This window comes from Gobio gobio (genome assembly GCF_949357685.1).
Source record: "Gobio gobio genome assembly, chromosome: 19".
NCBI classification, from domain to species: domain Eukaryota; kingdom Metazoa; phylum Chordata; class Actinopteri; order Cypriniformes; family Gobionidae; genus Gobio; species Gobio gobio.
Genome location: NC_137112.1, coordinates 35,780,786 through 35,806,088, shown reverse-complemented (window position 1 = coordinate 35,806,088; position 25,303 = coordinate 35,780,786). Strand labels below are relative to the sequence as shown.

Sequence of the window (25,303 nt, the reverse complement as noted above, 5' to 3'; positions counted from 1 at the left end):
CATAGGATTAACATGTATAACATATATAACCGGATATAATCTTTGGCATGATCTTTTAATATTGTTAATATTTAATATATTTTGCCCAATCTATTATTGGGCAAATTTGAATTGTGGATATGTAATGGTTGGAAGTCTTCAGTATGTGCCCCTTTTTCTACCATGATGCATTTAGAAAGTCTATATTTCATTGTTATAGTCAATATAGTGTCTGTCTATGTTTGTGCCTGCCATCATACAGCTTTTCATTATTGTGGTTGATTTATTGTGTGTAAAGTAACTTGAATATCTGCTATGTGATTGATTGTAAGTACTGTAAACAGTTTTAATGTGTTTGTGTCTGTGTGCAGGAGGCAGTGCAGTGTGTAGTGGAGATGGAGCAGCCCTCTCTGTTATATGTGTTTGTGCGCATGGGTCTGGAGTGCACACTGGAGCGCAGTCAGAAAGCCAGAGAGCACATGGGACTGCTCTACTATCAGCTTATTCAGAAGGGCATTTTACCCCATTCTCAACTCTACAAAGGGTGAGAACATACATTTCATTAAGGACGTGTTCACACTTGGCAGTTATGGTTCAATTAAAACAAGCTGTGGTGCAATCGCTCGGTTGAAGTGTGAACGCTGCCATCTGAAACCTTGTGCACACCAAACAATCAGACCGAGACCCACATTTTCAGGGGGTCTTTGTCCTCTTACAAACAAACTCTGGTATCAACTGAAATATTGAACACAACACAGACCAAAGACATCTAAACACGGCAAAAACAGGATGTGAAGTTAGAAAATGCGACCCTAAAAAGGACAGAATGCTCAATCTTACTTGGTTTTTCTCGTTACAAAACGTACGGTGCCCATTACAGTTCGGCACAGCCGTCAGAACTGCCGTTTCCTTGCAGCAGATCTCCGTTTATGGGCGACGGAGGAATTCCTGCCGCTGTTTTGATTCCTTTGCACATATTTGCTGTTTGTGAGTTGTCAGCTGGTAAAAATACCGTCATATGTACACACATACAATGAGTGCATTTAGCCCAGCACACAGCATTGGTTTGGATGTTGTTGGTTTTGTTTATATTTTTGTGAACCAGGACTAAATGTATCTTCTTTGAACTACAAGTGTGAACACCCTAAAATCAAATGTACTGTAGTTTGCATTGCATGTATGTACTTTCATACTATGGTATTAAAGCACTATGGGTCTCTTGGCTCTACAGGTTCTCAGAGATGTTGGAGCAGGCTGATGATATGGCGATAGACATTCCCTTCATTTGGCTTTACCTGGCTGAGCTGCTCAGTCCTCTGTTGAGAGAGGGAGGAATCAGCATGAGAGAGCTTTTCAGGTCAGGACCCCACTGGTCACATCAAACACTGAGTCTTATGAGTTCTGTTTGGTGCTTTTGTGTAATTTGTGATAAAAGGGCATTCCACCCCTAAACCCAATTACATGTTGTCCTTGTTGTACATGTTGTTCTTTTGAGGTGGAATCTCCTGTCAAAGGACGATTTAACAAATGCATGTACTGTTAAAGCTCCAGTACAAAGTCAATATATTATTTTAGGTAATGCTTTAGGGTTACACTTTATTTTAAGGTGTCATTGTTACAGTGTAATTATATATTTATTCACATTAATATTAATTTACAACATGTACTTACTATAGGGTTATGGCAGGATTAGGGTTGAGGGTTAGTTTGCATGTAATTATGCATAATTTACTGTTATTACTATGGTAAGTACATGTAATATGTAACAATGACACTGTAAAATAAAGTGTTACCTACTTTAGTTTATGGTCCAATTCTCATTATTAACTAGTTGCTTATTAGTATGCATATTACTAGGATATTGGCTGTTTATTAGTACATATAAAGCACATATTGATGGCTTATTTTGCATGACCATATTCAACATATTCTAATCCTATCCAATACCTAAATTTAACATAATATACCTTACTAGGAGCTGGAGCCTATTCCAGCATTTCTCTGGCATTTATTATATTATATTAATTATATTATATTAATTATATTATATTATATTATATTATATTATATTATATTATATTATATTATATTATATTATATTATATTAATTATATTATATTATATTATATTATATTATATTATATTATATTATATTATATTATATTATATTATATTATATTATGCTACATCTAAAACTTGAAATTGAGCTTCATAATAGTGGTAAAATGCTTTTCAAAGTCAACTAACACTAGATAATTTGAATATTGATTACAATCAATAATAAATGAATTAACAATAAGTGAGAATAAATTTATTTTTGTAATACTTTAATTTAAGGTGACGTAGTTACACGTTACTATATATACTTACTATAGTAATAACAGCAACCTTATGCATAATTACAAGTAACTAACCCTAAACCAAACCCTAACCATAACTCTATAGTACATGTAGTTAATTAATATTACTCAGTACTAGTGCTGTCAAACGATTAAAATATTTAATCGCGATTAATCGCATTAATGTCATAGTTAACTCACAATTAATCACAATTAATCGCACATTTTTATTTATTCTAAATGTCCCTTGATTTCTTTTTGTCCCATTATTTTTTCTTATTTTAATGCTCTTATCAACATAGAAAAGTGGATCGGCTTGCTTTGTTCAAATGTTTGTTTTATTGAAAACAACATTGGCATACTTTAGTGTTCGATTTCACACCAACATTCTCACTTGGAGCAAATAATCTCACACAATGTAACACTGCCCATCAATAAAAGGGTGAAACAAATACTTTGTTGCACAAACAGCCCCTTCAACAGCCCTTTCTAAGGGATAAAAACAGGGTGATACAAAATAAAATTACAAAGTGCACATGCAAGGTAAACTAGGACTCCGCCTATAGTGCAGTTAAACCAGGGGTCGCCAACTAGTGAACTCCGGTCCGAATCCGGACCGCGAGATGCGTCCATCCGGACCGCGAAGCCTTTTGACATAATGAAACAGTTAACGTTGCAATGCTCTCTGTTACTACGTTCAGACCCAGACGCGCGGTCAAGCATGCAGTGAAGAAGAGACTGATGGTGCGCTCACACCGGACGCGAATGACGCGACATGCACGCCGCTTAATCCGCGCCGCAGAATGTCTATTTGCGTCTTTGCATTGACTTAAATCACTCGCGCAAAACGCTTCATTCGCGTCTGGTGTGTAGGCTACGCACCATCAGAGCAGAAAGCAGCGCTCAAGACAAGCACTTTTAGTTGAAGACCCCTGAGTTAAACCATGGCTTAATACGTTTCTCATTTCGGCGTCTCACGCTTGCCATCCACGTCTACTCTTTTAATGGCCCAAACGAGTGCGGGCAGCCGCAGCGTGCCTGATGTTTTGTTTCCGGTCTAGCTACATCCGGAGTGGTGTTGTAGTTTTTCTAACGTTACTAGTTGTTGCAACAGCATGTGAAAAAACTACAAAGTTTGTTAGACCAAAAAGAACGTTAATCTCGCGATAAAAAAATTGACGCCGTTAAAATAGGTTTGCGTTAACGCCGTTAATAACGCGTTTAACTGACAGCACTACTCAGTACATATCTGAGTAAGTACAATCTAATTACGTCACCTTAAAATAAAGTGTAACCGAATAATTTACCTGGGGGTAAATGTAGATGACGTTTCATTAAAATATTTATTTAACATTTAATATACAAAAAATACAGCATGCATCCTTCCTTACTAGTCACTATTACTCTACAAGGACATTTTACCATATTTTTTAATAATTTATGAAAAAGTTTGCTTTAAAACAATCCAGACACACTAGAATTGTGAAGGGTGGACCATATCCAAAGTATTTTCGCAGTCATAAATTTTGCAATCTTTGAGATTTTTATTTATTTATTATTATTCAAGTCAACATGGCCTTTTTCATTTTTGTTGGTTTGTGATTTGAGACTGGTATTCCAGTTGAAATACAGAATTCAATGCTAAATATAAATAATTAAATAACTCAGATCATCACTTGTATTGGGTTTTATGACTTCTGGGGCTTTAACAGTTCGGTGGTGCACAGTAGTTGCAGTCATTCCAGGCCCACGCGGGCTACAGCTGTCAGACGGATTCAGTTTAGCATCTAATGGAGATTTGTTTTGTTTCTACAGTGAGTTAAGTAAACCGCTACTCCCTGTGGGAAGAGCTGCCATCTTATTTTCTGAAATACTGCACCTACTATGCAAACAAATGGTAAGCTCAACTTTTGTTGACATGGTGTTTTAGAGCAGCGAGTTCATCTTTATCTAGTTGATCCATCTGTGATTGAGGGGTTCCTGCATGATGCTGCCAAAACGATCGTCTTTCATACACAAACACCTCTGCGACAGTAATAATTTGCAGTAAAGTAGCTTTGTGTGTTGTTTTGGCTCCTTTGAGTGTTTGTGTATTTACATGTGTCTACTTGTGCTAAAGAGCCATAGAAAAGTTGGAGACTTGTGGAGAGAGTCTGGGCTGAACTGGGCCGACTTCTTGCCTGAGGGAGAACTTCTTCCTGCCTTCATCTCAAAACAGGTGCAAATACAGCCTGAACACCTCCCCATATTCAAATACTCATAAATAAACAAACTACATTTTCAGTGAAAGTAGTTCTGCTGTTTTCAAAATAGTGTAGCTTGTCCAGTAACAAACTTTTTTTTAAACAAGTAGCGGTGTTGCACAATTGTTACCACAAACTGAGGTAAAAATCAAAAACGCTTGCTTAAAAGATCTTAGCTCGTTTTCTTTAATAAGAAGTCTGATTCATTCATTCAAATTGGCAATTCATTTGAGCCCTGTGCTGCATTTTAGATCGTTTTTGTAGCAATATACAACATAATAGCATAATATATATTACATTAATTAAACAAAATAATAAATAAATCAAATGGATACCACCACAATTTATGTAACTCAATTCATGCATTGAATGGTAGATTCAGTGCATAAATTGAGTTACATAAATTGTTGTGGTATCCTCATTGTTTTGTGCTTGACAAATACTCTTCTGATTCCGAATATAAACATTTCATATACACTAACATTCAAAAAGAGAGATATTAATACTTTTAAACAGCAAGGGGTACATTAAATTGATCACAAGTGACAGTAAAGACATTTATAATGTTTATAACGTCCTTTGGATTAGACGTTGAACCGAGGTGCTGACTCTGTGGTTATTAAATATCCCAGGATGTCCTTCGATAAAGAGTAGGGGTGTAACCCCGGCATCCTGGCCAAATTTGCCCATTGGCCCCTGTCCATCATGGCCTACTGATCATCCCCATATATATGTATATACGATTGGCTTCATCACTCTGTCTCCTCTCCACCAATCAGCTGGTGTGTGGTGGCGTTCTGGCGCAATATGGCTGCCGTCACATCATCCAGGTGGATGCTGCACATTGGTGGTTGAGGAGATTCCCCCCTTAGCGCTATATAAATGTAACAAATTATTATTATTAATGTTGCAAAAGATTTATATTTTAAATAAATGCTGTTCTTTTAAACTTTCTATTCATAAAGAATCCTGAAAAAATGTATCACAGTTTTCGCACAAATATATTTAGCAGCACAACTGTTTTCAACATTGATGATAATAATGTTTCTTAAGCACAAAATCAGCATATTAAAATGATTTCTGAGGGATCATGTGACACTGAAGACTGAAAATTCAGCTTTGCCGTAAATTACTTTATAAAATATGTTAAAATAGGAAACATTTCAAAATATTACAGACCCCAAACTTTTGAATGGTAGTGTATGTATTGCAATCTAAAGCCCTATTCGCACGGGATTAGTATTATCTGGGGACCTCTGGCGATTTGTTATAATTGCAGAGAATGTCTGTGATCTTAATCCCGTGCGAATCGGCTATGTCTGTAATATGTAAAGTAAAAATTCCCCTGCAAATTACCTACCATATTTCGCCAAACACTGAGGTCCTGTGATAATATTAGTCCCGTGCGAATCAGCATCTCTGTGATTTGGCCGGGATTAGGCGGATCGTATATAAATTTTGCAAGGTTTTTGTTTCCTGTGCGCATTTTTATCTTTATCTTTATCTTTCACGAAGAATGGAGCTAGGCTGCATATAATGCACACCGTTTTGAATTCCGTGCGGCCGCGCGGATTATACTTTCACTTTAGAATGAGCACCAATTTGGGAGTAAATTGCTTGAATGGTGTGTTTAATATTATTCTTAATGAAAAACACAAAAACAGAAAAGGACAATGACAAACTTGCTTAAATGGGCGCGTTTACATTTAGGTTTGAAACTGAATCTTCCGCCGTATATTATTATTATTGCTCAGTTCAGTTTTTAATTGTACTCTAACTGAACTAAATTATTTTTATTACTATAAAACAATCAAAATTATATTGATACGACTGTTTATAATTTCATACAGCTATATCTATAACGAAAAAACATTTACAAGTCTTGACATCATATCTGGGAGATAAGTCAGTAAATTCGAGTAAAATCACAGGCTTGCTTATCCCGTGCGAATGCGCCACGCAAAATTAAGATGTGGGGGGGTAATTTCAAAATCACACGAGGTCCCCAGATAATACTAATCCCGTGCGAATAGGGCTTAAGATATATTTATAAATAAAAAATATGTATTTATAAAAAACCTAAATAGCTTTAATGTAGTTCACTACTTTTTATCAGCAGCTTGTATTGTAACCATTGTAAGCACAACCAAATTATGAGTAGCTTGAAGCTAGAAGACGCTAAATTAACCAGTCGTGTCCTTCTTTTTCCAGAAGTTAGAGTTCACCGTGTCAGACGTCTCCCCTGTCTCTCCGGCCACAGCTAAACCCAGCCTCAGTTCTGAGGAGCTCTTCAAACAAATGGAGCAGCTACTGCTAGAAGACATGGCCAGTGACGAACAGATCTTCGACTGGATCGAGGTGGGACTGATCCCACACTCACAGACCTCTCATAAGCAAAGAACATTTCAAGTATATGCAGGGCTTGACATGCCACACTGTAGTGTTTTTAGTGGAATTTTCACTGACCACAATTTTGTCATCATTGATACCATGGGGAAAAACTGCCAGAGATATTTTTAATATTATCTCATAATTTGGTAGCAGGTATATTAGGCTGCTGTCACTTTAAGACCTGACGCACGGATCCATTATACTGTTGCACGTTTTCGTTCTCAAATGTTTAAAACTTAACTGACTGTGTTTATGTGAATACTCCCCAAGACCAGCAATTTTACATTATTTAGTTTGTATCTGACTGTTTAAAAGAATACGCAGCCTTTTTGGGACTTTAGCTTATTCACCGTATCCCCCAGAGTTAAAAGTCCATACATACCATTCTCACCTCCGTGCGTGCCATAACTCTGTCTGACACACCCACCGCTAGCCTAGCTTAGCACAAAGACTGGAGGTAAACGGCTCCATCTAGCCTACTGCTCAATAAGTGACAAAATAACGCCAACTTTTTCCTATTTAGATGTTGTGATGTGTATAGTTACATCATGTACGAAGACCGATGGAAAATGAAAAGTTGTGATTTTCTAGGCCGATATGGCTAGGAACTATACTCTCATTCCTGCGTAGTAATCAAGGAACTTTGCTGCTGTACCATGGGTGCACAGTGCACACACAGAGTTATGAGAATGGTATGTATGGACTCATCTAACTCTGGGGGATACGGTGAAGTCAGCGTTTTCCTTTAAGTGCAATAACCAGCGAAAAAATAACTAAATTTAATACTAAGAGGCAGCTTATGTGCGAGCTAGGTGTGAGTACAAAATCTGCAGGAATGAGTAAATACTATACGCAATATGCACAATCCCACGCTGGAATTCAAGCCCTGTAACACCAACAATATCCGGAGCATCAGCATCATCTGACACAAATGAAAGGAGTGAGTGAGGGAAGGCGGGTTTGTGTGTCAACTCGCTGTCGAGAGATGAGAGAGCGAGAAAGCACAGCTGGTATTGTGTGTCTATTTTGTAGAAAATGAGTATTGGAAGTATTTCAGTATTGATATGTATTGAAAATCGATATTTTTGACAATTTTATTTTGCCTTTTTAAGAGACTACAATTGAACATTTTATTAAATATAAAATTCAACACGACAAAGTGAGTATATGACACATTTTTAGGAAATTTTGACTTTTCTTTTCAGGCTAATTTGGACGAATCTCAGATGAGTTCCTCTCCATTTTTGAGAGCTTTAATGACAGCTGTATGTAAAGCAGCAGTTAAAGGTGAGCAAACGACTTGTTCTTGGGCCTTTTGTTAAACAGCTTCACATCTATCGTCCTTTTGCCAATTGCTTTTATCTCTTTCTTCTCCAGATGAAAGCACGTCCTGTAGAGTGGACACTGCCATCATCCAGAGACGCCTGCCTATATTGCATAAGTACCTTAACTCCGACACAGAGCGGCAGCTGCAAGCACTTTATGCTCTTCAGTCTTTGATTGTCACCCTGGATCAACCACCCAGTATGTACCGGGTGAAAGTAAAGAAGCTAAATCTGAACAAAATCTGATTTCTAAGATTGTAATTTTGATCTGTTTCTATTCACAGATCTACTCCGAATGTTTTTCGATTGTCTTTACGACGAGGACGTTATTTCGGAGGATGCTTTCTATCAATGGGAAACGAGTAAAGACCCAGCGGAGCAGCAGGGAAAAGGCGTAGCGTTGAAGTCGGTCACTGCTTTCTTCACCTGGTTACGCGAGGCGGAGGAGGAGTCTGAGGATAATTGACATAAACAGGTGGCCGACGCCCAGAGGCCCCCTACTGACGCGAACAAAAAAATGCATACAGACTATAAAAGTCTAGCCATAGACACACCTACTCCTGCAGAAACAGGAACTTTGACTTTGAAACGCTGGCCAACTTGAGCTGGAACTCTCTGCAACACGGAGGGAACACTAAATACTTGTATCATATATATAGAAAATATTTTTGTTTTAAAGTTTGACTTTTTTTTCTTTTGTTACTTTTAAAAGAAGAGACTTAAAATAGGTTCTGAACTCTTTAATTTATTATTTTTTTAAGATACTGCAAATACGAAGTTCTATTTAACATTTGCAGGCGAAAAGAACATTGATAGAAATAACAGAATAAACATGTATCATAACAATAATATTAATTTTGTTTAAGTGTTTCAGCAGCCTCCCTGGATTCATGTGATTCACCTTAAAACAGGGTAAGTATTTCCAGCGATAGAATTAAACGCATACGTTTTTTTTTTGGCTCAAAGTCCGGGATCGGCTAATGTCGCTGATGTTTCAGACTGTTTGGAGAAACTCCCACCACCGATTCTTCTGCTTCGGCTTTTGCGAACTCCGCAAATAACATGACAAACACAATAAAAATGAATATGCATCCTGAACAGAATGAAAATAATTCAGACATCAACATCAAATACCTGTATGCATTGAAGGTGAAGCGCAAACACTAATGCAAGCCAGGATTGCTCGGTGTTCTTGTAATGAAGAACTACGGAGGAAATGTAAAGCTTGTAAATACATTAAAGAGAAAAAAAGAGATTTAAAAATGACTGGACTGTGATGGTGTGCTGTTTCTTTTTGGAGGCATTTACAGGATTTTGAAAAAATATATAATTCAATTATGAGAAAAGACAAGATTTATGAGTAATTCATGGGTATTTGTTAACAGTTAATGTTTTAACTAACATGAACTTACCATGAGCAGTACATTTGTTACTGTATTTGTTCATCTTTGTTAACGTTAGTTAATATAAATCCAGCTGTTCATGGTTTGTTCATGTTAGTTCACAGTGCATTAACTAATGTTAAAAAGATTTTAATAATATATTAGTAAATGTTGAAATTAACATTAACAAAGATACATAAATGCTTTATAAGTGCAGTTCATTATTAGTTCATGTTAACTAATGTTAACTAATGACCATTATTCTAAAGTGTTACCGATTTATATTGCCCCTTTTTGCATTTTTTATTTAATTATTATTAATAAATATTTCCAAATAATATTTGGGCAAACATTTAATAACTTATGACTTATGTGTAATTAATAAATATGTATTATTACTGCAAGTTGATTTTCACATGAGTTAGAGCTTGAACCGTGTTTAAGGCTACATAAATTGCATGTATTTATTCCCTTCTTTAAATATCTCTGCTATTATATACTTTGAAATGCTATTTTTAATTGTGTGTCCTTGAATACAAAGTATAATAACATTAATAAGTCATTAATAAACAGGTCAGATGGTCAGGGGCAGTTAAATGTATATTTATCAAAGTTTTGGGATATTTTATTTGCACTATTTTGTATTTTGATTTCCTAATTGACTTTTAAGTATTACATATATAAGGATGTTTATTCAAATCAAGTTTTAATTTGATCAATTATACAGTGTGACCAATATTTGTTTGTGCTTTTTTTTCTAATATCATCAAAATCTGTGTGAATTTCATTGAAAACAATCATTCGGGGACTTTTACTTTAAATCAGCCAGAGACTTTTAATTTATCGGGTTTATTCCCACAACTCCACCGTGTATGCTTACGTCTTGACGTCAGACGTACAGCGTGTGCGCGCCCCTCCTGAAGTCGTGAATTGGTAAGTCGTATTTTCTGCAACTTCAATCAAATGAAACCCCGTTTATATTGTAACATTTGCTTACTTCGAGCCTTATTTCAGAAACAGACTCAAACCACATTTAAAATAATACGCCGCTGTCTATATCACGCTCTGATTTGCGGCAACAATGCACTAGAATAAACAACAATGATTGTGTTTTGAATCCAACCGAGTTGCTTACCCAGGCAATATTTGAGTAACGTTAGCCTATAGTAGAACGCGCCTAAGCATGTTCTCTAAGAATTAGTTAGCTCATTACGTTTAGAAACACAAAACTACGTGCATTGAACGTTTGTATCTTAACGTACTTCATTCATTTGCATGCAGCAAGCAGCAAAGATGTTTCGACCAAAGCCCACGTTGAAGGACAGACATCACCTGTACAGGCTGATCATCAGCCAGCTGCTGTATGACGGCTACACCTCCATCGCCAACAGCCTGATCACTGAGGTGAAGCCCCAGAGTGTGGTGTCTCCATCAGAGCAGCTCATGCAACTGGCCAAGACAGGTATGACTGTAAAAACCTTTCCTGCATAAATGCTAAATGACAATAAACTGAACCTGTACCGAATAAGTACTTTCATCTCTCTCTTTTGCAACAAAGAATAAAGTAAATATTCGAAGAGGGTTGAAATTCTGAAATGAACTCAAGCGTATTATATTGTCTTACAAGTATTACACCATAGAAGTGTCTAACAAGCAATATAATTACAGGTCTTTAACACTTTTCATGTATGAATGTAAAATGTTGCAAGGAAAGTAATCAAATATAAGCATAATATGAACACGTATGCCTTATACAGACATTTAAGGAAAAATTCCTTTTAAAGGTCCCATGGCATGAAATTTTCATTTTATGAGGTTTTACAACATTAATATGAGTTCCCCTAGCCTGAATATTGTCCCCAGGTGGATAGAAATGTTGATCGGTGTAAACCCGAGTTCTGGCTGTCTTTCTTTGCCTTTGAGAAAATGACAGCCCAGACGAGCCAATCCTGAAGTCTCCTGGTTTGACGTCCAAGCAGGAACGGTTACCTCCCTTTCCTCCACCCAGAGAATCTGGCACGCCCATGCAAGCGCTCGAGAGATCATGGCTTGTGAACGAGTGAATGCTGGCAGTTTCTCAGTGTTTGGATGTACAAATGAAAACAGAAGTCTTTTTTCAGTTCCTTCTGATCTGTGATCAGTGATTTCTGATGTGTAGCTAATTATTTATTATTCGTGCACACGCAGCGGCTTCTCTCTCTCCAGACAGAACGGTGTTTTCTATCTTGTGAGTCAGTGTTTTTGTACGTCCTCGTTGCGTCTATCTGTTCTAAAATGTGCATACAGTCGTTTCTGCTCAACATCAGCAGACTCACATCTCTTTAGAGATAAACCTCACACATGCCGAAGCTTGGGCTGCACTGGCCGGTCGGCCTTCAACATCACCGACCCCCAGTACTGCATCTGGCCCACAGCGGAGGCACCAAACGTGGCGCGAGATTAAGCAGAAGGGGGGTGAGCGTGAGGGTATACGGGCTAGCCAGCTATCCCCACAATAAACTGGATTACATTCGATTACTGCTGTTGTGTCTTTGTTTGCGCTGTGTACTCAATGCGCGTCACTGACGCTTTTCATATGATAGGAACATATCTAAAAATAATGCTATTATCAACACTTACTCGTAACTCGTTCATCTCGACAGCTGTAATGGTACTTGGCATGTGTTACAAAGTTGGTAATAATGATGAGGACGGACTCGGTGTCACTGGGACTCGTGTTTATTCAGAACTCTCAGATACAAACACAATAAACTTGCGCTGACTGACAGCGCTCTCATAACTCAGTAGTTACTATAAATAACTTTGTTAGCAATCGCTGAGCTCCGTCTCTGGTAACGTTACATTAGTGATGTCCGGTTCGCGAACAAATCTTTCTTTTGAACCGGTTCTTTTTAGTGAACCGAATCAGTTCACCAAATCGGACTGAATCGTTCTAAACGGTTCGCGTCTCCAGTCAGCGCTGATCCATAATTTACTAAAGTTACTAACTTTCTGACATGAGTGACAGTCCCTCCGACTTGAAATAGACTAATAACCTGAAGTATATGCTGTAACTACAACAGTTCACTGAACTGAGACTGACAGAACTGATGTGAAGTGAACTCAGGTCCATCTGTCTCTCTGGCAGCAGCTCGTGCCTCGTAGACCTCGTTAAACCACGCCCCCTCCGCTCATTTAAAATGCAAAGATGTCAGCCAATCACAACAGTGGCCGTTTTTACTGAAGTTTCACAGCAGACACGCCTCTTGAAACAGGGCATTCAGCCACAGGGCAAACATCAGTATTGAAAAAATGCCTTTTATTTCTAAATTATGACATTTTATGATGTAAAAATCATACTAACAATATAAGTACACCTCAGGAAACATTATAAAATAATAGAAAAATGCCATGCCATGGGACCTTTAACAAAATCAGAAATGCCAATCCAAAACACTTAGTCACACCAAACAATTATTCAGACACCAGATATATATTTTTTTACTAGTGGGTGCAGGACACTAGTTCATTGATGTTAGTAGGATAGCAAAATGTAAACTGTGACATTATTGTACCCAAAAATGATTTTATTCCACCCAGACAGCCTTAACAAAATAAAAATGTTTTTTTTAGCAAAAACCTTTTACACCACAGACTGAACAAATTTAAGCATTGCTTGGTAATTGGTTGATCTAAATTTGTATTATCTAATTGTGTACTTAACATTTAACAGCTGATTGGTTGATTGTAATCCATTACATACCTTTCTATCAAAGTTATCTTACATTATCGAGATTAATTTGTTCTGACGCAATTTAAGTTCGTCATATTTTATTACTATTTTCTAAACTATAACGAGTAAACTGTGAATATGTGAGAAAATGTTTAAGGTGTCTGAATAAATTTTGGTTTGACTGTATAAACATAATTTGTTTTAATAATTTATTTATACATAAAGATGTATAAACAATATTCCAGAATGAGTAATTGTTTATTCAAAGTGATGACAAAAGTTAGCCTGACAAGCCAGACCCACATCAAGATGTTGGGTCTGGAAACTCACCATTGACAGGGCTCTATCCGAGGGGCGGGATAAACAGTTCTTTCAAATTCCCTCTGCACGCAATTGGATAGCGCCATGAGCGCAACATCCAACCAGAGTAAAGAAGAAGGTGAAGCCGAGCTAACTTTAGGTGATAGACTTTCGCCGTATCCGGTCGGCAAAACTTCATACATATCATCTTTTCTTAAGAATGACTTCAGTGCCGTTCTTTTCTCAAAGAAAAGCTTAACTCAAAGTCTTCCAGAGTCGCGGCCAAAGCCAATTCAAAAGACTTCTGTTCGTCAGCTTCTTTGCTTACAAGTAGCACGCGGAACCTCCGCACCTCTGTCATGACGTGCCGTCATTATGTTAAGCCCACCCACCGACTCTACACACGCTGTGATTGGCCTGACCAGAGGTTGGTTTTTCCAGCTCTGGAGGTCTACCAAGAGTTGCCAGACTACACTCGCGGCAAAATACATTTTCTGCCGCTAGGGTGCGTCTAGATTTCTAGGCTAGACAAAAGTAGCAATTGGGTGAAATACTGTAATTAAACGTTGCAAGTTTATAGTTAGTATAACGATTATGAATCATTTTAAAAGTAATTCTTGTTGAAGGCAAAAAAGTACTTTAATCTGATTTCCTAGGAATGGAGAACGATGACAGTGCGGTGCAGTACGCCATCGGCCGCTCCGACACCGTGGCGCCTGGTGTGGGCATCGACCTGGAGTTTGATGCAGACGTGCAGACCATGTCCCCAGAAGCATCAGAGTACGAGACCTGCTATGTGACGTCCCATAAGGGTCCGTGCCGTGTGGCCACCTACAGCCGTGATGGGCAGCTCATCGCAACGGGCTCCGCAGACGCCTCCATTAAGATCCTGGATACTGAGCGCATGCTGGCCAAAAGTGCCATGCCTCTGGAGGTGGGTGCCACCTTTGCCTGAAGTCAGTGGGTTGTCAGTATGAAATGAAAATTCATTAATCTATTTTCTAAATACATGTTATAGATCTTATTGTTAACAATTCATCTGCACATGTGTTCCTTTTTTTATGTGTAATATTGTATCAAAATGTCATAACTGAATCGTCCGATAAAAGCAGACTTCTGTCCGGTGATGATTTCTCCTAGGGCTGTGCAATATATCGAAATATCGCAAATGTACATATCGCAATATGCATATCGCATGGGCACTCAATATCTGAATGATTTTAATAGGCTACTTCAACATTGTGAAAAGTGTACGTTTTAGGTTGACGCATGTTAAAAAGAGTTATTAAACGCAATAACTTGCGAAAAACAACTCCTTGCAGTCTCGCGCTGTCTGACACACACACCGAAACGTGCGCACAAGCCGTTCTTTTTTTCGTGTCTTGTTACACAAGGCAAGGCAAGTTTATTTGTATAGCACATTTCATACACAGTGGCAATTCAAAGTGCTTTACATAGAAATTAAGTTAAAATAGTCATAAGTGAAAAAAAATATATATATATGTAGTATTACAGTTATAATAGGAATTAAAAGGAAATGAAAAATAAAGATGAAATCCCCTATCTCGGGTGGAAGAAAATGGAGAGTCAGGTTTACTTTAAAAATATTTGTCAGGTAACTGTGCGTTTAGACAGTACCCTTCCAGACAAATCTTCTTGGCCTAACTTGAGGGCGTTCTCTAGATGTTTTACCCGCCAGAGCAGATCTAAACGGGTCTTCCTCGCACCGGAGGGAGTACTCAAAAATATTTGTCAGGTAACTGTGCATTTAAACATTACCCTTACAGACAAATCTTCCTGGACAGGAACACCAGGGCTATCTCTACTTTGTTCGACCGTCAGAGCGGATCTACACGGTCCTTCCTCTTACCACCAAGGCTATACAGATCTATCCGTCAGAGCAGATCTGAACGGATCGTCCTCGCACTGGAGGGATTTCGATTTATCGCTCCCCCGTCTCTCAACCTCTTCCACCCAGACAGCCTTAACAAAATAAAAAATAATAAAAAATAAAAAGTATAATTAAGAACTAAAAATAAAACAGGGTTAAATTGAAACGCATAATTAAAGTGCAAGCAGTTCGGACAAAGCACAGAGCTCATTCAGTAAATGCATAAGATAAGGTGCAATCAGTCGGACGTACAGTGGCACAGCTCATTCAGTAAATGCACAGCTGAACAGATGTGTTTTGAGTCTGGATTTGAAAGTGGCTACTGTTGGAGCACATCTGATCTGTTCAGGAAGCTGGTTCCAGCTACGGCTGGCATAATAGCTAAAAGCAAACTCTCCTTGCTTCGAGTGAACCCTTGGTATTTCTAATTGACTTGATCCTGATGATCTGAGTGATCTGTTGGGTTTGTATTTAATCAGCATATCTGCAATGTATTTAGGTCCTAGGTCATTGAGTGATTTATATACAAGTAATAGTACTTTAAAATCTCACACACTCGAACTGTCTATTACACACACTGATGTCAAAATGGCTGTCTTGATGAGTATTCATGTAAACACAGTCGGTTATGCTTTTAGTGAAAGATATCAGTTGGGGAAAGAAATAGATTTTATACACTTAAAGCAATATCATATCGCATATCGTCATCGCATTATTTAACAAGGATATCACATTTTTCTTCAATATCGCACAGCCCTAATTTCTCCAATCATTTAGTCCGCTTAAACTCACCCCTGTAATCCCATTTTCATCTGCCTTCATTTTTTTATTCAATGCCCACATTTTAAAATCCAATCAACTGCCTTCTTTTTTATTTATCCTGGGATGTATGTCACAATTCGGAAGAAAAGATCTGCCTCTACTTTCATTTCATCGTGATCCGTGACTAATAATATGTAGTGCATTCCAGTTGGACAATCTAAACATGTGATTCTGTTTGTTACAGGTGATGATGAACGAAACGGCCCAGCAGAACATGGAGAACCACCCTGTGATCAGAACCTTGTACGATCATGTGGATGAGGTCACATGCCTGGCTTTTCACCCGACCGAACAGATCCTGGCCTCCGGCTCTCGGGATTACACCCTCAAACTCTTCGATTATTCAAAGCCATCTGCGAAAAGAGCCTTCAAGCACATACAGGTATACAGACAAACTAAATCAGAGGTCTTCAACCCTGCTCCTGGACATTTAACCTGCGATTTAAAACCTCCATTTACGATTAATTTTCGCCGCCATGATGGATTCGCCAATGACAGCAACAATACTAATATTCAATTTCCTTCATTATTGACCACCAGAAACTCTCTCTGACATAAGTAGCTCTTGCCAATAAAGGAAATAAACTTATGGCAAAATGGCAGCTGTCTTTATAAAGCGCTACATAGAGAGACCATTACTGATCAAGCAGGCAATGAAAACAGCGTGTGTGTAAATATATATTTATAGTATCAATTAATAATGGAGTATATTGTGGCAGCGTAATTTATGACAAAACAACCGTCATGATTGGCGGAGTGACTATCTCCGCTCTTGACAGCGCCAACCATCCCGTTTGATCGCCTGGCGCTCCCCTCATCATCACCGCTGCCATCAATGCTAAATATACTCCGCTCTTCTTTTGTTTGTCCGACAATGAGGTGCACCAAGATGAGTGACGGATCCGCATCCTGGACTTGATAGCAGGCGTAAACTCACGGGCCGCCACGACCCTCACACTCCAGCTCAATTCGCTTTATTTTTCATTTTTATAAGTAATAAACACCTCTCTGAGACCTGACGACACACCCACTGTTTCTATCTCTGTTCAATCATATGCATAGTTTAATTAAGGTGCACTTTATTTTATTTAAATCTCACATGTAAGTTTAAAATTAATCCATAATTGAGATTTAAATCTGAGTTTAAAGTTATGGAGCAACAGGATTAAAGTTAATCTATCTTAAATTAAATCCAGGATCAAAATGATTGTTTAAATGTAAATCTGCTTATTTTTAAACACGGTTTAAAGTTTGGTGCAACAGAATTATTAGATAAACCTTGATTTAATCTAGATTTAAGATTAATCCTTGTTGGTGCAACCCACCCTAAATTCTGTATTCTTCATGCCAGTCCAGTAGTTGGCGGTCACTTTGTAAAGAAACACTGCTTAATATGCATGCGCATGGCGTCATGTTTTCACAAATTTGTGTTTAATGATGATAAGGTGATAATGGTATTGTTTTCAAATTTTGCACTTTGAAACTCTTTTTCAAAAGAGTGCTATTTCAGGCCCCCAAAATACTGTTGTCGTGTAAATGTTTTTAGTTTTTTTTTAATTGTCGAAAATGGTGTTGTTTAAACGGCCCCTAAATTAGTTTGAAAAGGTAAGATTTCATAATAAATTTACTGTAATGTGTAGGGCTGGTCCAAATACCATTTTTTTGAGCTTCGAAGCTTTGGTAGTAATCAACACCAAATATTCGAAGCTTTGGAGGGAGGGGACTGAACATATTATTCTCTAGAATAAAGGCAGGAATCTGGAGAAGTGGCGCGCCTCACGCCGACAGGCCTTATATACTCCGAGAATGAACACTGCATTAGTAGTGATACAAAACACACAGGTCTTTTACGTCCCAGTACAAGCTCCTATATTACGCAGTAGATTAATTTAGATTTGATTTCAAAGTGAAATGTAAAAGCGGCTATTTAAGGGAGTTTGTCATTGTACGGTTTTGTTTTTGTGTTTTTCATTTAATACTAATAGGCTAATGAACCCACCATTCAAGTAACCCGGAGCCAAATTGGCGCTTATTCAAAACCAAAACTCATTCTTTCACGGCTGCACAGTGCAGCATTGTAATGTGACGGTGAGGGAAAATTTTCACATCCCTAACAGGTAAAAAGGCTAATACATTTTCATTCTATTATTCTATTTTCCCAAATGTCAAACCAACGCAGCTTAACCCAAAATGCAAGCTCAGGCATGCATTTCTTCCATATAAGCTCATGCAGTTGTGCGCTCTAGACAGAGAATACTCCGTTGCAGCCATGCAGGGAACACTAGTCTAAGAAGAAGCAAATATATTTATTAAGGATTACTAGGTTGGATTCCTATTCAACTGTTGGTCAGACTATAAGATAATTGTAAAAAAAAAAAGAGTATTGTAATTCGCCAGATTTTATTGTATAAACATATGCAAGCATGAATGAGAACCGATTCGAGGGGGATGCCAGGTGTGCGGAAGGGAGAAAAAAAAGAAAGGGGAAAAAAAACAATATTCGAATCCCAAATTGAAAATCGAATACCAACCCACTGAACAAATATTTGAATATTCTGGTAGAGCCCTAGTAATGTGCCTTGTTGGGGTAATGCATTACAAGTAATAAGCATTATGTAATCGGATTAATTTTTTGATGTAATGCATTACTTTATAATTTTATACGTTAAAATTGTAGTTACTTTTTAAAAAAAAGTTACTTTTGTTTAATTTGCTTAAGCAATTTTTTAACTACTGAATAAAAATTCTGTTCTCCATAGCAGATCTTAGACATGCGCATTGGGAACAGACAAACAGAACAGAAGTAACAATATTCTAGCCTGACAAGCCAGACCCACATTAAGATGTTGGGTCTGGGAACTCACCATTGGCAGGGCTCAATACGAGGGGCGGGATAAACGGTTGTCTTTCAAATTCCAGGAGCTAGTTGATAGATTAAACTTTTGCCGTATCCGGTCGGCAAAACTCCGAACACATCTTCCTTTCTTATGAGTGACTTCAGTGCTGTTCTTTGTTCTTTTCTCAAAGAAAAGCTTAACTCCAAGTCTTCCAGAGTCACGGTCAAAGCTGATTCGAAAGACCGCTGTTCGCCAGCTTCTTTGTTTACAAGTAGCACATGGAACCGCTGCAACTCTGCCGTCATTATGTTAATCCCGCCCACCGACTCTATACATAATGTTTTTGTATATATACATATACTGCTGAGTGTTCAAAATATAATGTTATTCTGCAATAAAACATTTCAGTATTAAAAAAAACCCTGCAAGGCCTGGAAGAGAGCAAGCCTCCGCATGGTGAGAAAAAATTATGCAAGAGTAACATAACATTACTTTCCATAAAAAGTCATATAATTAGTTACTCTTTTAGGGAGTAATGCAATATTGCTTTTAAAAGTAGCCTTCTGGGTAATGTGACTAAAAAGGTCCTTTTTTTTCTTGTGGCCCTTTATTTATTTGAGCTATTTGCATGGATTTCTTTAGAATGGTTCTCCTTTTCATTTTCTACAGGAAGCTGAAATGTTGCGCTCCATCTCTTTCCATCCATCTGGAGATTTCTTGCTGGTGGGTACGCAGCACCCAACTCTGCGCCTTTATGACGTCAACACTTTCCAGTGTTTCGTGTCCTGCAACCCTCTGGATCAGCACACAGACACCATCAGCGGAGTCTGTTACAATCCCAGCGCCAACAGCTACGTCACCTGTAGCAAAGATGGCAGTATCAAATTGTGGGATGGGGTGTCTAACAGGTGCGTGACCACCTTTGACAAAGCCCACGACGGTGCTGAGGTCTGCTCAGCCGTCTTCTCCAAAAACTCCAAGTATGTTCTGTCCACCGGAAAGGATTCTGTTGCCAAACTCTGGGAAATTTCCACAGGCCGGACTTTGGTCAAGTACACAGGTGAGCTGGAGAATTATGTATTGGGTTAGATTATGGATTAGTTCACTTCAAAATGTAAATTTCCTGATAATTTACTCACCCACATGCAATCCAAGATGGTCATGTCTTTCTTTCTTCAGTGGAAAAGAAATTAAGATATTTCGGGAAAACATTTTTGGATTTTTCTCCCCACAATGGACTTCAATGGCAAAATGTTGAAGGTCCAAATCAATGCAGTTTTAAAGGGCTTCAGAGGCTCTGCGTGATCCCAGCTGAGGAATAGGGTCTTATTTAGCGAAACATTAGTCATTTTCTAAAAAAAAAAAATCATTTATATACTTTTTAACCTAAATTGGTCATCTTGTGCCTAGGGTTGGGTACCGAAACCCGGTGCCAATATGGTCACATATCACATATATCACAAATATTCAGTGTTTTCAACCACATCATGTTTATTTTAGGTTTCAGACATTTAAATGCTCATAAGTACTAGCAACAAATGTCTATGGAAGCGGCATAATTTGACTGTGTTTTATTCATATCAGACACACATTATATAGTTTACTCTATTCTTCTCCCAGTTCAGCGGTCACTTACTTTCATGTATTTCGTGAGAAGTGGATAAGTTACGTGTTGTAAATCCGATAGATCCGATTCTCTGAGGCGCAAACTAACATGGCGCTGCCCATCGCGCATTATAGATCAACTAACACACATTCACTCACACATATTTGAAAATCAGAATATCAGATAGTTTGTGACATAGTTAGCAATTTTGTGGATATTTTGATTAAAAAAGAAAAAACGAAATAAACCCGATTCAGCTGAGCTGTCATACAGCGCTATTGCGGCTGCTGTGTATCATGTGAAGCATGACGCGTCGCCATGGAAACAATAAGGTGATGCGTTCTAAAATATTTAGCCAGAGAATATGGTCATATTTCTGCAAAATAATGCTAAACCTTGAAGCTGGTTTGTAGCATACTAAGAATACCGACTACTTACGGTTATTAGTACTGTAACTGTTATGTAAGGAATAATTGACGACGGGCCGTTGAATTATTAGAAAAATAATGCACAACCGAGGTGGTGATGCAGTCACGACGCGAAGCGACTTGTTATAAAAAAAAATATATTTTTCTAATAATTCAATGGCCTGGAGTCAATTATTCTGCTTCTACTACGGTTACCACACCTCAAGACATCGATCCGATGATATATTTAAAGGGATTCGTCTGTTTTTTTAACTTAAATGAACGCTATTGTGAGTAGGACTATTTCTTCCGCGTCTCATCCAACGGCTCTTTTGCTAGTTCCAAAACGTCATTTTAAAGCTGGTAACGGAGGCTTGAGCGGTTGATAGTATTCTACTGCAGTTATTCATGAAGTTATTAGAAAGAGGGCGAGAGCGACAGAGACACAGAGAGAGAGAGCGAGAGAGCTTGTGTGAATTAGGCTACCTCTGTTTGTCTCTAAACAGCGCTGTTATTACCTCGCTAGTGAAAAAGTCATGTGTAGCCTTTAAGTTGCTACACTTTATACTACTATGCTACACTTTATTCAAACTGCCATTGAATGCTTGAATCTGATTGGCTGATGAACGTTCTAATCGTCTGTCATGTTGTTTTTTTCAGTCCTGTAATTTCCGTTATTACAGTTAACTATGAGAAGTGATATGGAACTGTAATGTGGTCAAGAGAGCTGCTGGAACTACGTTCGCTGTGTTTCCCAGAAAATAATTGCACACCTCAAAACATTCATCAGCCAATCAGATTCAAGCATTCAACAGCCCTGTAGTATAATTAGTGTTAATTTAGGCCTATTGTAGTTGGTTTAGGTTGCTTGAGTTTTACTGTGAATTTAAGTAAATTGTGTTTTGTATTTATTCATATATTTAAGTATACTTTAAACTTTTAATAAATTGTTCAGTTTAAATAATAATAAAAAGATTCAATAAAAAGCCATTCTTTAATGTCATCCACCTTGTTTTGTGGCTCTTTTTCTAAAAAAACTAAACAAACGATACCCAACCCTACTTGTGCCGCTCCGCGACATGCCAGGGATTACGTAATCACGTCGGAAAGGTCATGCTATAGACCTATGCAGAAGTACCGCCCACATGTTTAGAAAGTGTCTTTTGGCAACAAAAAAAACAAATTTTCCGCTTGGGGTGGTGCTTCCGCCTACGTCTAGTATAGGGATGGAACGTTTACTGGTTTCACAATAAACCACAATAAAATGTACTGGCGGTTAGTAATATCGTTTAAAAAGTAATTATAATTAAAACCGTGTTTGATTATCACGATTTTGAAAACAGGCAGCATCATGGCGCAGCGCGCAACATTGTTTTTTGAATGAGAAGAAATGGCAGAAGGCAGTGACAGCACCGGGAGATTTCCAGCCTTCTAAAAGGACCAAATCTGAGGTGTGGTCATATTTTGGCTTTTGCAAAAGTCCTGAGGGAAACTTACTAGAGTAGTCTGCTCGGTTCTTTTATATTTAATCAAAAACGTATCGCAACTTAGCAAGACCAGTGTGGTGTGACTTCATGAAAAACAACTCTCATGATTCATGAACCAATGTTTTTTCTTATTGTTTCTTTTTTTCGTTAATCAAAAACAACTAGTGTAGCCCGATTCCAGAAACACATTACCCTTATGAGTCGTTCTTTTAAAAACTGGTTTTGTAAAGACTGTTTACCAGCTTGAATCCGTCTAAAACATTGCTCTGTATGATATACAGCATTAACTGAGAGAGAATTGATTTTGTTTGTAAGCAGAAAAGACATTACTGTAATGTACTCACATGTATCAGAATTTAACCACATATGGAGCTTGAGAATCTGAATCAAATTTAATCAGGAAATCTGTGTATTTTAGCCAGGCTAGAACACTAAATTGACCAATCAGCATCCAGGACTGGAACTATTTATTTTATAATGCATATTATGATGGTCAGTAAAGAGTGCTAGTATTTAATATTTCTCTTCTTTTTTTTTGGAACTTCCATTGGCCAATTTGGGGCGAATAAACCAAAACCTTGACATATATGTTGGAAATACCGTGTCTGTCATGCCAGCTCACCCTCATTGTGTTTCCTGTCATGCAGGTGCGGGTCTCAGTGGGCGACAAACGCACCGCACTCAGGGTGTTTTCAACCACACGGAGGACTATGTGCTGCTGCCGGACGAGCGAACCATCAGCTTGTGCTGCTGGGATTCACGCACAGCAGAGAGGAAGAACCTCCTCTCCTTGGGCCACAATAACATTGTGCGCTGTATCGTACACTCACCCACCAACCCCGGCTTTATGACCTGCAGCGATGACTTCAGAGCCAGATTCTGGTATCGTCGCACCACCACTGACTAAGAGACATTTGTGTGACATTTGTGTGACCAAAAGGCTCTGAGTTTTTTTTATCAGCAGGTCCCAAACACAGATATGTCCACACTGTGTATGATTTCACAGGCTCCTTTGCCAAGGCTGCGTATCATTTAACACACAAAATCGTTTTTTAAAGCATCAGAGAACTTGTTGCCTCTTATGACTGCGGTACCTTTGTATTCCTGTCAGGTGGTGCTGTTTTACAAATCATCATCTGAGATGCATTGTTTTCAGGTTTTTAGAACTTTACTTTTTGGTTTCGTGACCATTTAGTAACATCAAAACATTCAGCTGTAAACTTGTGCATTAATATTGCACTCACAGCTAAAGACAAAAAAAAAACAATTTTTTTTGTTATTTGTGTATCTGACAACGAGTAGATGAGTATAATTCTAATGGGAAGTGCCTAGGATGTCGTCTTTTCAGTTTTGATTTGTGTACTGTTCTCTTTGTTTTTTATTAAAAGACTCAGCGAGAGGTGTTTCTTGTACCAATTTTTAATAGTCACAGGTTTGAAGCATTTGTGAATGTTATTGAATCATTAAACCATAGCTATTGCTCAAACTTTGGGTTAAAGGGTTAGTTCACCCAAAAATGAAAATAATGTAATTTATTACTGTTTTTCCACACCCGTAAGACCTCCGTTCATCTTCGGAACACAAATTAAGATATTTTTGTTGAAATCCGATGGTTCAGTGAGGCCTCCATAGCCAGCGATGACATTTCCTCTCTCAAGATCCATTAATGTACTAAAAACGAGAATATTTTTGGTGCGCCAAAAACACTAAATAATGACTTGTATAGGGATAACTGATTTCAAAACACTGCTTCGTGAAGCTTCGGAGCGTATCGAATCAGTGTGTTGAATCAAAGCTAAACTGCTTGTCTGGCTATCACAGACCAAGCTCAATTTAAGGTTGAACATTGGTCTGGGGAGTCTGCTCTGTATTTTCTACTGCACAAGAGGCGTGATAAATGAGCATACATTAAATGACTCTGTATGCAATTGGATAGTCCTTCAACCAATCAGACCACAAGAGGCGTGATCAACGGGCAACGACCCATCACTTCTCCATCCGTCATCGTGTTAAACCCACCAATAGCACGGCAGGTGGATAAGCCAGTCTGTGATTGGTTCCCGCAAAAGTGTAACAGAAGCAGTAGAAATTATTGTACAGGTTTCCAGACTGAGCTGCAGGGTGAAATCAAATCGCCGGCAGATCAGGCTGTGTTTACCCAGTCTACCAACTTTGGCACTCCGAACTGCTGATTCGATACTGTGATGCATAACGCTCCGAAGCTTCATGAAGCAGTGTTTTGAAATCGGCCATCACTATACAAGTAGTTTTTTTTTGGCACACCAAAAATATTCTCGTCACTTTATAATATTAATATTGAACCACTGTTCTCACATGAAATGATTTAAATATGTTTTTAGTACATTAATGGATCTTGGGAGAGAATGTCATTGCTGGCTATTCAGGCCTTTCTGAGCCATCGGATTGCAACAAAAATATCTTAATTTGTGTTCCGAAGATGAACGGAGGTCTTACGGGTGTGGAACGGCATGAGGGTGAGTAATAAATGACATTATTTAAATTTGTGGGTGAACTAACCCTTTAAGGATTTGAACAAACTCATAACCCTCAGTATTCGACTG

General features: G+C 38.1%; 2 protein-coding genes across 3 annotated transcripts in view; both read left to right on the top strand.

The window, feature by feature from the left end:
* Positions 1 to 10,014, top strand: part of eif4g3a (eukaryotic translation initiation factor 4 gamma, 3a) — a 78,583-nt gene extending 68,569 nt beyond the window's left edge. Inside the window, exons 28-35 of one of the 2 annotated variants that reach the window (XM_079844841.1) lie at positions 351 to 523; positions 1,211 to 1,336; positions 4,134 to 4,215; positions 4,438 to 4,536; positions 6,773 to 6,919; positions 8,158 to 8,239; positions 8,330 to 8,476; positions 8,562 to 10,014. In XM_079844841.1, the coding sequence (XP_079700967.1) occupies positions 351 to 523; positions 1,211 to 1,336; positions 4,134 to 4,215; positions 4,438 to 4,536; positions 6,773 to 6,919; positions 8,158 to 8,239; positions 8,330 to 8,476; positions 8,562 to 8,743 (1,038 nt within the window). In that variant the 3' untranslated portion in view covers positions 8,744 to 10,014. The remainder of the gene's footprint in view (positions 1 to 350; positions 524 to 1,210; positions 1,337 to 4,133; positions 4,216 to 4,437; positions 4,537 to 6,772; positions 6,920 to 8,157; positions 8,240 to 8,329; positions 8,477 to 8,561) is intronic. The other variant, XM_079844842.1, reaches the window with a different exon arrangement.
* Positions 10,015 to 10,527: 513 nt separating this feature from the next.
* Positions 10,528 to 24,120, top strand: cstf1 (cleavage stimulation factor, 3' pre-RNA, subunit 1). The gene is made up of 6 exons (XM_079844256.1): positions 10,528 to 10,592; positions 10,941 to 11,121; positions 14,328 to 14,605; positions 16,569 to 16,766; positions 19,891 to 20,281; positions 23,369 to 24,120. The coding sequence occupies exons 2-6, from the start codon at positions 10,953 to 10,955 to the stop codon at positions 23,626 to 23,628; spliced, it is 1,296 nt and encodes a 431-aa protein (XP_079700382.1). The 5' UTR covers positions 10,528 to 10,592; positions 10,941 to 10,952; the 3' UTR covers positions 23,629 to 24,120.
* The last annotated feature ends 1,183 nt before the right edge of the window (positions 24,121 to 25,303 follow it).

What these genes read in the sequence shown, in the direction of transcription:
- cstf1 (XM_079844256.1), top strand. Translation starts at nt 10,953, where the DNA reads ATGTTTCGACCAAAGCCCACGTTGAAGGACAGACATCACCTGTACAGG. An exon ending in CATGCAACTGGCCAAGACAG is followed by an intron (nt 11,122 to 14,327) that starts GTATGACTGTAA and finishes CTGATTTCCTAG; the next exon opens with GAATGGAGAACGATGACAGT. An exon ending in GACTTTGGTCAAGTACACAG is followed by an intron (nt 20,282 to 23,368) that starts GTGAGCTGGAGA and finishes CCTGTCATGCAG; the next exon opens with GTGCGGGTCTCAGTGGGCGA.